The 13,348-nt window shown below is 49.4% G+C and overlaps 1 protein-coding gene across 1 annotated transcript in view; it reads right to left on the bottom strand.

Annotated features, from left to right (window-relative positions):
- Positions 1 to 651: 651 nt before the first annotated feature.
- Positions 652 to 13,348, bottom strand: part of pabpc4 (poly(A) binding protein, cytoplasmic 4 (inducible form)) — an 18,066-nt gene continuing 5,369 nt past the window's right edge. Inside the window, exons 2-15 of the mRNA XM_035411218.1 lie at positions 12,603 to 12,796; positions 12,257 to 12,372; positions 10,357 to 10,496; positions 9,572 to 9,666; positions 8,457 to 8,594; positions 8,127 to 8,222; positions 7,427 to 7,696; positions 6,288 to 6,378; positions 5,975 to 6,097; positions 4,474 to 4,604; positions 3,447 to 3,537; positions 2,479 to 2,609; positions 1,184 to 1,321; positions 652 to 829 (exon numbers count right to left, since the gene is read on the bottom strand). Of these exons, the coding sequence (XP_035267109.1) occupies positions 1,220 to 1,321; positions 2,479 to 2,609; positions 3,447 to 3,537; positions 4,474 to 4,604; positions 5,975 to 6,097; positions 6,288 to 6,378; positions 7,427 to 7,696; positions 8,127 to 8,222; positions 8,457 to 8,594; positions 9,572 to 9,666; positions 10,357 to 10,496; positions 12,257 to 12,372; positions 12,603 to 12,796 (1,718 nt within the window). The 3' untranslated portion in view covers positions 652 to 829; positions 1,184 to 1,219. The remainder of the gene's footprint in view (positions 830 to 1,183; positions 1,322 to 2,478; positions 2,610 to 3,446; positions 3,538 to 4,473; positions 4,605 to 5,974; positions 6,098 to 6,287; positions 6,379 to 7,426; positions 7,697 to 8,126; positions 8,223 to 8,456; positions 8,595 to 9,571; positions 9,667 to 10,356; positions 10,497 to 12,256; positions 12,373 to 12,602; positions 12,797 to 13,348) is intronic.

Raw genomic sequence — 13,348 nt, forward strand, 5'->3', positions numbered from 1 at the left:
AGCACCAGTCACTCACAACTTCCAAACAAAATAAATGAAAAGAGAAGAGTTATATTTTCTAATAGAAAAAAAGGATCTGGCCTGACCACAAAGAAGAGCTCATATTGTGAAATAAACCCTATCTCTGTGTGCTGTTTTCAATATATTATTTTTGATAAATTATTACAGTACTAAAATATAATTTCAAAGAACTGTAATTATACTTTTTAAAAATTTATTTTCAAGTATGCCTTGTGTGTGTGTGTGTGTGCATGTAAGTAGTGTGTGTGTGTGTGTGTGTGTGTGTGTGTTGTGCGTGTGTATGTGCCTGTGAGCGTGTGTGTGTGCATGTGTGTAGTGTGTGTGTGTGTGTGTGTTGTGTGTGCAAGTGCCTGTGAGCGTGTGTGTGTGCATGTGTGTAGTGTGTGTGTGTGTTGTGTGTGCAGGTGCCTGTGAGCGTGTGTGTGTGCATGTGTGTAGTGTGTGTGTGTGTTGTGTGTGCAGGTGCCTGTGAGCGTGTGTGTGTGCATGTGTGTAGTGTGTGTGTGTGTGTTGTGTGTGCAGGTGCCTGTGAGCGTGTGTGTAGTGTGTGTGTGTTGTGTGTGCAGGTGCCTGTGAGCGTGTGTGTGTGCATGTGTGTAGTGTGTGTGTGTGTGTTGTGTGTGCAGGTGCCTGTGAGCGTGTGTGTAGTGTGTGTGTGTGTGTGTGTGTTGTGTGTGCAGGTGCCTGTGAGCGTGTGTGTGTGCATGTGTGTAGTGTGTGTGTTTTGCATTGGGTTGCTGAGAGGGACCTCTAGCAGGCAGGTGCTGGGGTGCAGTGATTCTCTCCAGACTCTTCAGCTCCTGCAACCCTAAACACACACAAAAATAAAAAATATTCAAATCCCTAAAACAATATAATTTGTATTTGAAAGAGAATGCACGACAAACAGCTCATACATAAGCACAGCCTACAAAAAAAACTCTAATTATAATTAGTAAATGCAGATGTAAGCTGTGGTTATAAGCTGTGGGTGTAAAAGCAGATATAAGCTGTGGTTATAAGCTGTGGGTGTAAAAGCAGATATAAGCTGTGGTTATAAACTGTGGTTATAAGCTGTGGGTGAAAAAGCAGATATAAGCTGTGGTTATAAACTGTGGTTATAAGCAGAGTGGATGTAAAAGCAGTATAAGCTGTGGTTATAAGCTGTGGGTGTGAAAGTTACTTGTTTTCTTTGAGGTCGTCAGGGTCTCTGCTCAGGTCAAGACGTGGCGGCGGCCGTCGCTGTGGCGATGACCCCTACTTTCTGAGTGGCATCTTTCTTGGCCTGGTGGGCCTGTAGCACGGCAACGGCCTCCTCAACCTGGAAACCACACACACAGACTGGGGTCAAAGATCAGGGCGGGGGTGAAAGGAGTGAGTACGGGGGTGGGGTTAAAGGTCAGGGCAGGAGGGAACAGTTAGGACAGCAGAGGAGAGGGTTAAAGGTCAGGGCAGGAGGGAACAGTCAGGACAGCAGAGGAGAGGGTTAAAGGTCAGGGCAGGAGGGAACAGTCAGGACAGCAGAGGAGAGGGTTAAAGGTCAGGGCAGGAGGGAACAGTCAGGACAGCAGAGGAGAGGGTTAAAGGTCAGGGCACGGGGGGGTTAAAGATCAGGGGAGGGGCAGAGGTTGAAGGCTGAGGCAGAGGTTAAAGGTCAGGGGAGTGTCAAAGGTGAAAGGTTAAAAGTCAGGAGATAGGGCAGGCAGTGAAAGGTCAGGGTAGAGGGGAACAGTCAGGACAGGAGAGGAGAGGGTTAAAGGTCAGGGCAGGGTTGAAGGGGGTGAAGGGCCTAGCTTTCGGTTCTCAACCTCAGCACCAGATGTAATGTCACCCCCTGCTGATATCTATGTTTTTGCTCAAAAATCAAGTTTCCCCATTGGGCTCCATTCATTTTTGACAGCAGAAATAAAATACTTCCAGTTAAATATTAATGTGCATTATACAGAAAGAAAAATCACTTATTGTTTTTTACGAGGTAAAATATTTTTTTCCTACCACACAAAGATATTAATTTTTTAAATGATTATTTATTTTAGCCAATGTCTGCGCTATCCTCGTTGTACATGTGATTTAGGGGACACAACTGAGCATGTCTGTTGAGTAAAAAAATTATACTTTCTGGTTCTGATGTTAATAACAGCAGTCAGCCTGACTGATTGGCGGTGAAGAGGCGAATACACCAGTGCAGGTCCACAGTTAGTGGCGGTGCAGCCCATTAGCTGGAGCACGTTAGCAGCGGCGCATCACATTAGCCGCAGCACGTTAGCGGTGGTGCAGCACGTTAGCTGGAGCACGTTAGCAGCGGCGCAGAACGTTAGCCGCAGCATGTTAGTGGCGGTGCAGCACATTAGCAGCGGCACTGCATGTTAGCTGCAGCACATTAGCGGTGGCGCAGCACGTTAGCTGGAGCACGTTAGCGGCAGTGCAGTCCGTTAGCCGCAGCATGTTAGCAGCGGCGCAGCACGTTAGCGCACAGACCTTGGAGCGCAGAGACTCATGGGACTCCAGCATGTGCAGCAGCTCTGAGTTGTCGATCTCCAGCAGCATGCCGGTGATCTTCCCTGCAAGGCTGGGGTGCATGGCCTGAATCAGGGGGAACAGACGCTCCCCTGAGAGAGAGAGAGAGAGAGAGAGAGAGAGAGAGAGGAGAGGGAGGGGGGAGAGACAGAGAGGGGGGGAGGGAGAGGGGGAGGGAGGGGGAGAGAGGGAGAGGGGGGGTGAGGGAGAGAGGGAGAGGGAGGGGGGGTGAGAGGGAGAGAGAGAGGGAGGGAGGGGGAGAGAGAGGGGTAGAGGAAGAGTGAAGGAGGGAGAGAGGAGAATGACAGAAAGTGAAAAAAAAAATTGTCACCCTTGTTTTGGTTGCCCTGTAAGATCATGCAAATAAAACACTGAAATCTGCAGGAATTACACTGGTGTCTCTAAAGGGTTAAAGCTGTTCAAATAAAGCATTTGCCACCCAGGTCTGCTCTTTTTGTCCAAGCATGTGACCTGTAATTGTAGTTTGTTACTGAGCTCTCCATTCAGTGCAGCCCAGGCTTCAGTCATAGCCGTGTACTTGGCAGAGATGGCCTGTCCTCCCCAGAGACTGCAGCAGGGTCTGTATTTATTTTTAACAGTTCTCCATGTATGGAGTCATAGCCTATTGGATATGGCTGCATTTATGATCAGTACTACAGGCAGCCAATCATCTCCTTTTATTTAAAATTTTATGCTTTGGTTTTCACAACCAGAACCAAGCGGGGACACTACTTTTGTGTTAAAGTGTGTGTTTTGTGGCAGGCAAATAACTGCACATTAACGTAAGCCACAACGTTCCACTCAGCTCCCTTGTGCCATCCTACAGATCTCTCATTGGCTGATTCCATCCATCAATAAATTATAGGTTCCACCCGTCTATCTGTGATTGGCTGTTCAACATGTCTGTCACCGACTGTTCCTCCACTCACCGAGCATCTGTTTCTGCTCCTGGGGCGGGGCTGCCGCCAGCATGGAGGCGGTCAGGGGCTCCTGCCCCTGAACATGGACAGCAGGCTGGGCCTGAGAGACAGAGCGTCAGTATTAACACTGAGAGAGTCAATATAACACTGATTCTGAGAGAGTCAATATAACACTGACACTGAGAGAGTCAATATAACACTGACACTTAAAAAGTCAATATAACACTGACACTTAAAAAGTCAATATAACACTGACTCTGAGAGAGTCAATATAACACTGACTCTGAGAGAGTCAATATAACACTGACACTGAGAGAGTCAATATAACAATGACACTTAGAGAGTCAATATAACACTGACTCTGAGAGAGTCAATATAACACTGATACTTAGAGAGTCAATATAACACTGACTCTGAGAGAGTCAATATAACACTGACACTCAGAGATTTAATATAACACTGACACTGAGAGAGTCAATATAACCCTGACACTGAGAGAGTCAATATAACACTGACTCTGAGAGACTCAATATAACACTGACACTGAGAGAGTCAATATAACACTGACACTTAGAGAGTCAATAGAACACTGACACTGAGAGAGTCAATATTACACTGACACTTAGAGAGTCAATATAACACTGACTCTGAGAAAGTCAATATAACATGGACTCTGAGAGAGTCAATATAACACTGACACTGAGAGAGTCAATAGAACACTGACACTGAGAGAGTCAATATAACACTGACTCTGAGAGAGTCAATATAACACTGACACTGAGACCGTCAATATAACACTGACTCTGAGAGAGTCAATATAACACTGACACTGAGAGAGTCAATATAACACTGACACTGAGAGTCAACACTGACACTAACACTGAGAGTCCATATTAACACTGACACTGAGTTAATATTAACTCTGACACTGTGTCAATATTAACTCTGACACTGAGTCAATATTAACTCTGACACTGAAGCCTGCCACAGGCTGCCAGCGCTGGGTGTATTTGTGGGTTTGCTGGGGCCGGTTTACCTGCTGCAGTGTGATTGGCTGCACCACCTGAGGCTGGGTATTGCGCACGGTGGTGGCGTATTTGTAGGGGGGCATAGCTCGGGGGGTGGGGACCCCCATGGAGGGGCGTGGCCCCAGAGACTGACCGCCACCTGCAAACAGAAAGAGCAGTCTGTACCCCCACATTCAGCACTTAACCCAAAACACAAGTCAAAGCTATACCTACAACGTTCACTCACACTGGGTACTTAACCCAAAACACAAGTCAAAACTAACCCTAACCCAATGCTACAACATTCACTCACACTGAGTACTTAACCCAAAACACAAGTCAAAGCTATACCTACAACATTCACTCTCACTGAGTACTTAACCCAAAACACAAGTCAAAGCTAACCCTAACCCTAACCCAATGCTACAACATTCACTCACACTGAGTACTTAACCCAAAACACAAGTCAAAACTATATCTGCAATGTTCACTCACACTTAGTACTTAACCCAAAACACAAGTCAAACCTATACCTACAACGTTCACTCACACTAAGTACTTAACCAAAAACACAAGTCAAAACTAACTCTAACCCTAACCCAATGCTACAACATTCACTCACACTGAGTACTTAACCCAAAACACAAGTCAAACCTATACCTACAACGTTCACTCACACTAAGTACATAACCAAAAACACAAGTCAAAACTAACCCTAACCCTAACCCAATGCTACAACATTCACTCACACTGAGTACTTAACCCAAAACACAAGTCAAAACTAACCCTAACCCAACGCTACAACATTCACTCGCACTAAGTACTTAACCCAAAACACAAGTGATTCCAATAATTAGAACATCCACTTGCATGTAAGGCTTAAATGAAGAGTCATGTAATGGTCTCTGTACTATACACATAGTACATGGCATTATTCATTTCCAAAGTCAGGAGAGATCACGTTTAGGTATCATCCATGTACACAATCGGATATTTACAGAAGAAAGTAATGATAGATGGTCCTGCACCCATCTTTCCAACATACCCACTATATCCCACCTTCTTACCCACTCTCTGTACCCCACCTTCTTACCCACTCTCCGTGCCCCGCTCTTACCCACTCTCTGTACCCCACTTTCTTACCCACTCTCTGTACCCCACTTTCTTACCCACTCTCTGTATCCCACTCTTACCCACTCTGTACCCCACTTTCTTACCCTCTCTCTTTGCCCCACTTCCTTACCCTCTCTCTATGCCCCAATTTTCTTACCCACTCTGTGTACCCCACTTCCTTACCCACTCCGTGTACCCCACTTCCTTACCCACTCTGTGTACCCCACTTCCTTACCCACTCCGTGTACCCCACTTCCTTACCCACTCTGTGTACCCCACTTCCTTACCCACTCTGTGTACCCCACTTCCTTACCCGCTCTGTGTACCCCACTTCCTTACCCACTCTGTGTACTCCACTTCCTTACCCACTCTGTGTACCCCACTTCCTTACCCAGTCTGTGTACCCCACTTCCTTACCCACTCTCTGCGCCCCCGAGGTCAAGCCCCGGGGCCCTTGTGTGTTGGCATTGGGGGCGAGGTGTCTCAGGTTGGCACGAGGACCAGGCTGGCGCAGGGAGTTGGGCATCCCCTGGAACCCACCTGGAGAGGGAGTGGTGCATGATGGGAAAGAGCTCACAGGCCAGTGCTCTTGAACAGAACAGAAGCCCAAGTTTTCCCCATCACCAAGATTTACTGGTCCGAAGACTTTATAAAGACATTGGACCATGCAGGTTGAAAATGTCTGAGTATTTTTGGGGACCATGGGAACCCCGTCCAAAAGACTCCTCACCTTGTGCCCGACCCCCTTGCTGCTGCCAGCGAGGGTTTGGCCGCATCTGGGCCAGCTGGTTCGGTGCGTAGTACGTCGTTCTGTTCTGGGCCTGCCAAAGAGAGACACCAGTTAGCATCCTGAGGAGAAACTCAGCCAAAGAGCCTCGTTAGCATTGCTAACAGTGGCTCAGCCAAAGAGATCTGTTAGCACCATTAAACTGTGACTCAGATTGAGAGCCCCGTTAGCATCGCTAACAGTGACTCAGGCTGAGACAGACATACATTAGCATCGCTAACAGTGATTCAGGCTTAGACACACATTAGCATCGCTAACAGTGACTCAGGCTGAGACAGACATTAGCATCGCTAACAGTGACTCAGGCTGAGACAGACATTAGCATCGCTAGCAGTGACTCAGGCTGAGACAAACATTAGCATCGCTAACAGCGACTCAGGCTGAGACAGACATTAACATCACTAGCAGTGACTCAGGCTGAGACAGACATTAGCATCGCTAGCAGTGACTCAGGCTGAGACAAACATTAGCATCGCTAACAGCGACTCAGGCTGAGACAGACATTAACATCACTAGCAGTGACTCAGGCTGAGACAGACACACATTAGCATCGCTAGCAGTGACTCAGGCTGAGACAGACATTACCATCGCTAACAGTGACTCAGGCTGAGACAGACATTAGCATCGCTAGCAGTGACTCAGGCTGAGACAGACATTAGCATCGCTAACAGCGACTCAGGCTGAGACAGACATTAGCATCGCTAGCAGTGACTCAGGTTGAGACAGACATTAGCATCGCTAGCAGTGACTCAGGCTGAGACAGACATTAGCATCGCTAACAGCGACTCAGGCTGAGACAGACATTAGCATCGCTAGCAGTGACTCAGGCTGAGACAGACATTAGCATCGCTAACAGCGACTCAGGCTGAGACAGACATTAGCATCGCTAGCAGTGACTCAGGCTGAGACAGACATTAGCATCGCTAACAGTGACTCAGGCTGAGACAGACAGACATTAGCATCGCTAACAGTGACTCAGGCTGAGACAGACAGACATTAGCATCGCTAGCAGTGGAGCTGGAACCGTGTGAGTGCTGGCGGCGGTGAGTTGGCGCACGCTCGACTCCTGTCCTGCGGCTCACCTGTGGCACGGCGGGCATGAAGTAGCCGCCGGGCGGCTGGAACTGGTTGATGATGGCGTTGGCGGGCACTGCGCGCATGCCAGCAATGCGCTGCATGTACTGGTTGGTCAGGTGGGCCTTGCGCTCCTCCTTGCGCTGCGCCAGCGCCACGTACAGCGGCTTGGAGCCCACGATGCGCCCGTTCATCTCCGTCACCGCCTTGGTGGCCTCCTCCGGCGACGAGAAGCACACAAAGCCAAAGCCCTTCGAACGGCCCTCCTCCAGCATCACCTGTCACCACGGAAACCGCACAGCGCCACACCCATTACAGTCAGTGCATTTATCCTGCAGCGGGTACGGGCACTGCTGCTGAGAGGAGACACTGCCTCGGATTTCTAAAGGTGACCTGATTAACTCGTGAGTTTATGAGTCTGCGAGCTGAAGAGTTTTAAAATTAGAGAGAGTTGGTGATTTGGTGAGTGACTGAGTTGGAAGGTTGGTGGGTTGATGAGTTAGTGAGTTGGAGAGTTGTTCATTTGGTGAGTTAGTCAGTTGGAGGGATGGTGAGTTAGTGAATGGAGGTTTGGTGATTTGCTCAGTTAGTGAGTTGGTGAGCTAGTGAGTAGGAGAGTTTGTGATTTGGTGAGTTAGTGAGTTGGAGATTTGGCAATTTGGTGAGTTAGTGAGTTGGAGGGTTGGTGATTTGGTGAGATGGTCTTACTTTGGCACTGGTTATGGAGCCAAAAGGAGAGAATTCCTTGCGCAGTTTTTCATCATCGATGGTGTCATCCAAGTTCTTTATGTAGAGATTCACACCCTGGGTCCAGAGTATAAAAGCATAAGAAAACAACATGGTCCTCTCACATGCGCACTCACACTCACACATGAACACACACACACACACACACACACATATCTCAAGCCCCCCTACACTATAATACACGGAAGCATCGTCATGACATACATGACCAGTGCTTAAACTGCATGCAGTGTCAGTTTACGTGGACCAATGAGGAGCAGTGGTATGGAAATGTGGGCGGGGCTTGCTGACCTGGTATCTGCTGATTCGCTCCTGCTTGAGCTGCTCAAACTTCCTCTTGAGCTCCGCCTGTCGCTCCATTCGCTTCTGAGCGCGCCCGACAAACACCGCCTTCCCGTTCAACTCTGTGCCGTTCATCTCCTCCACCGCCTGCACACACACACACACACACACACACACACACACCTGGGTCAGCTCTGTACTGTTCATCTCCTCCACCGCCTGCACACACAAACACACACACACACTCACACACACACACACGCACACGCACACGCACACACACACGCACTCACACACACCTGGGTCAGCTCTGTACGGTTCATCTCCTCCACCGCCTGCACACACACACACACACACACACACACACACTCACACACACACACACACACACACACACACACACACACACACACTCACACACGCACACACGCACACACGCACACACGCACACACGCACACACACACACACACACACACACACACACACCTGGGTCAGCTCCGTACCCTTCATCTCCTTCACCGTCTGCACACACACACACACACACACACACACACACACACCATTACAGATGCAAGCATGGATTGGCCAACAATTGCGTAACAGACACACACACCTGGCTCAGCTCACACACACACCTGGCTCAGCTCACACACCTGGATCAGCTCACACACCTGGCTCTGCTCACACACCTGGATCAGCTCACACACCTGGATCAGCTCACACACCTGGATCAGCTCACACACCTGGCTCTGCTCACACACCTGGATCAGCTCACACACCTGGCTCTGCTCACACACCTGGATCAGCTCACACACCTGGCTCTGCTCACACACCTGGATCAGCTCACACACCTGGCTCTGCTCACACACCTGGATCAGCTCACACACCTGGCTCAGGCCTTTAAGTGTGCTTAGTGATAAGTGAGGTGTCACCAGCCACGAAATGGGTGGAGCTAGCTGTGTGTCATCCCTGTGTGACCCGCTGATTTGGACCAATCACCACTCTGGATAAGCCTGTTTGGTTTCTATGTTAGCGATTGACAGCATATGATTTTTAAAGCCTCGTTGACCAATCACAGGTGCCACATCCTTTCCTCATGCATTCTGGGTGCTAACGGCCACACCTTGTTGGCGTCTTCGTGCTTCTCATAGCTGACGAAACCGAAGCCGCGCGACTTCCCCGTGGGGTCCGTCATCACTTTCACGCTGAGAGTTTTACCTGTGTGGGGGGGGGGGGGGGTCAGAGAGGGGAGAGAGTCCAGTTTTTCCCACAGGTAATGACGCAGCAGTACATTACATTCAACACTCAAAACACACACACACACACACACACACACACACACTGAAACACACACACACACACACACTGAAACACACACACACACACTGAAACACACGTTTCACTGTGCCTATGTGAGAGAAATCTCAGATCAGCCAATGATCTCTGTGACATGCTGTGCTGCTTGTATGTGTGTCGCACTGAATTTTGATTTGATACAGTGTGTATGTCTGGCCAGTCGTGTTTTAACTGCACTGCATGGTCACTTTCCTGGCCGGGTCTCCCTCAGAAAAGAGATTTTCAGACTTCCTGCTTAAATAAAGGTTAAATAATTGAATTAAATAAAGTGAGTTTAAAATTTAATCATTAGGCAAATGCGTCTAAGCCAAAGTGACTAAGAACTGATTCAAAGGGACAGAAGTGTATCTAAAAAGGAGAGAGGTGCTTATTTAACAGGACAGAGGTGTTTTTGAGAGAGAGAGAGAGAGAGAGAGAGAGAAAGAGAGAAGTGTTTCTGACAGAGGGAGGTGTTTTTGGAAGAGAGAGAAGTGATTTTGAAAGAGAGGGAGGTGTTTCTGAAAGAGAGAGAGGTGTTTCTGAAAGAGAGGGAGGTGTTTTTGGAGCCCTTACCGTACTTGTCAAAGAGTTCCTTGAGCCTGTCATCGTCCATGTCCTCGCCGAAGTTCTTGATGTAGACGTTGGTGAACTCCTTTGCTTTGGCTCCCAGTTCAGCCTCCCGCTCCTTCCGAGATTTGAAACGCCCCACAAACCTGCGTTTGAGGAACCAGAGGACCCCATGTGACTCATCTCAAAGGTTCCAGTGCAGGAACAGTGGGGGGACTGTGCACCTGTCTCCCCCTTGTCCTTAAATTTAAACCTGGGGGTTTAAATTCTACATTTTCAGGATGTAGATGCTAGTGAGTGACAGCGAGGGAAACATCACACAGTGACGAAACCAAACAAAAACACCACATCAGGAACCAGAAGATAGTGACAACAGCACGGAAACACATACCATACCCAGCGTATTGCTGCACCTGCTCAGTCACAAAAACGAGCAACTAGCGTACTGCGTCACTGCTGGTCAGTACTATGACCTCACTCCCTGGCCTGACTGTTGGTCAGTACTATGACCCCACTCCCTGGCCTGACTGCTGGTCAGTACTATGACCCCACTCCCTGGCCTGACTGCTGGTCAGTACTATGACCTCACTCCCTGGCCTGACTGCTGGTCAGTACTATGACCCCACTCCCTGGCCTGACTGCTGGTCAGTACTATGACCTCACTCCCTGGCCTGACTGCTGGTCAGTACTATGACCCCACTCCCTGGCCTGACTGCTGGTCAGTACTATGACCTCACTCCCTGGCCTGACTGCTGGTCAGTACTACAACCCCACTCCCTGGCCTGACTGCTGGTCAGTACTATGACCTCACTCCCTGGCCTGACTGCTGGTCAGTACTATGACCTCACTCCCTGGCCTGACTGCTGGTCAGTACTATGACCCCACTCCCTGGCCTGACTGCTGGTCAGTACTATGACCTCACTCCCTGGCCTGACTGCTGGTCAGTACTATGACCTCACTCCCTGGCCTGACTGCTGGTCAGTACTATGACCTCACTCCCTGGCCTGACTGCTGGTCAGTACTATGACCCCACTCCCTGGCCTGACTGTTGGTCAGTACTGTAACCTCTCTTCCTGGCCTGACTCCCGATCACCACCAACACCATCATCATTCTTCAACATCATCATTTAGGATCAAACCCAATCTTTCTTAGAGAAATGAACAGATGGATTACCCCCAGTACAATGAACATACTCTGCCCTGTCTTAGTGCTTAGCGCACATGTTAGCTATATCACAGACTTAGGCCTGCCTTAGCAGTTAGCTAACATGTTAGCTGCAGTAGGGCAGACTCAGGCCTGTCTTAGCGCTTCGTGAGCACGTTAGCTGCAGTAACACAGACTCAGGCCTGTCTTAGCGCCTAGCGCACGTTAGCTGCAGTGGCGCAGACTCAGGCCTGTCGTAGCGCTTAGCGCACGTTAGCTGCAGTAGGGCAGACTCAGGCTTGCCTTAGTGCATAGCGCATGTTAGCTGCAGTAGCGCAGACTCAGGCCTGTCTTAGCGCTTAGCGCACGTTAGCTGCAGTAACACAGATTCAGGCCTGCCTTAGTGCATAGCGCATGTTAGCTGCAGTAGCGCAGACTCAGGCCTGTCTTAGCGCTTAGCACACGTTAGCCGCAGTAACACAGACTCAGGCCTGCCTTAGTACTTAGCAGGCACGTTAGCTGCAGTAACACAGAGCCTGGCCTGTCTTAGCGCTTAGCACACGTTAGCTGCAGTAGCGCAGACTCAGGCCTGTCTTCGTGCTTAGCGAGCACGTTAGCCACAGTAGCACAGACTCAGGCCTCCCTTAGTGCTTAGCGAGCACGTTAGCCACAGTAGCGCAGACTCAGGCCTCCCTTAGTGCTTAGCGAGCACGTTAGCCGCAGTAGCGCAGACTCGGGGCTTCTCTGTGCCAGGACACTCACACCTTGCGGTCGTTCAGCAGCATGCCGTTCATCTTCTCGATGGCGCGGTCCGCTGCATCCTGTGTCTCGAAGTGCACAAAGGCGTACCCCTTCGACCCGTTTTCGTCACACACCACCTGTCCCGGGGCGAGAGAGAGGGATTAGCCCAGAGCATCCCAACAGATCGGTCTGAGGGTGAGATTGTTAAGAATGTCTTGTATTGGGACACAGGAAGTTACAAAAACCTGCAAAAAGCCTTTGACCCCCTCTGCTAAATCACAGTCACCATACACCTATTGCCTCTGCACCCCAAATCCATACACGTGTGTGTACAGACACACACACACACACACACTCAAAGCCCTACCTTGCAGGACAGGATGTTCCCGAAGGCAGAGAAGGTGTCGTAGAGGGCCTTGTTGTCGATGGACTTGTCCAGGTTTTTGATGAAGACGTTCCCCACCCCGGATTTCCTGAGCGAGGGGTCCCTCTGGGACCACATGATCCGGATGGGCTTGCCCTTCACCACGTCGAAATTCATGGTGTCCAAAGCTCGTTCAGCTGGGGGGGCAGAGTTCGCGATTGGAACATGAGGGGGGTCTTCCATAAGCAAGGGATTACTCACAGATTCTAATCAGCATTCAGCCGGCATTGATACAGAATCTCAGACTAGAACTTCTACGTTGACCTTTCGCTAATAATAGACAAGGTTTGGATGTGGGAACCCTGATAATAGATCAGCAGCCATTCCATTCTGAGGCTCTTATGAATACAGACCCTGATGTTTTACTGTGGAGAGCGAAATCTTTTGATTTCTTCAACAAAAAAAGTGAAAGTGAAAGTGAAAATTTCTTCCACCCTGTTATGACCACCTCACTGTCCAATCAGGAGGCAGAATCCATGAGTGGAGAGGGGACAGCCAGGTGTGCGGGGCCTACCTGACCCACACCCCCAGATCAGAGCACCACCCACACACAGAGAAAATCACACACAGAAATACAAGGCGACAGCTGATTGGACAACTCTGGCAGATGGCTCCACCCATGTTCCTGAAAGTCTTGCACCCCTCAGAACTCTCTCTGGACGGATACTGCTGCACATACCACATTAGCA

This window comes from Anguilla anguilla, chromosome 1, assembly GCF_013347855.1.
Source record: "Anguilla anguilla isolate fAngAng1 chromosome 1, fAngAng1.pri, whole genome shotgun sequence".
Taxonomy (NCBI): Eukaryota; Metazoa; Chordata; class Actinopteri; order Anguilliformes; family Anguillidae; genus Anguilla; species Anguilla anguilla.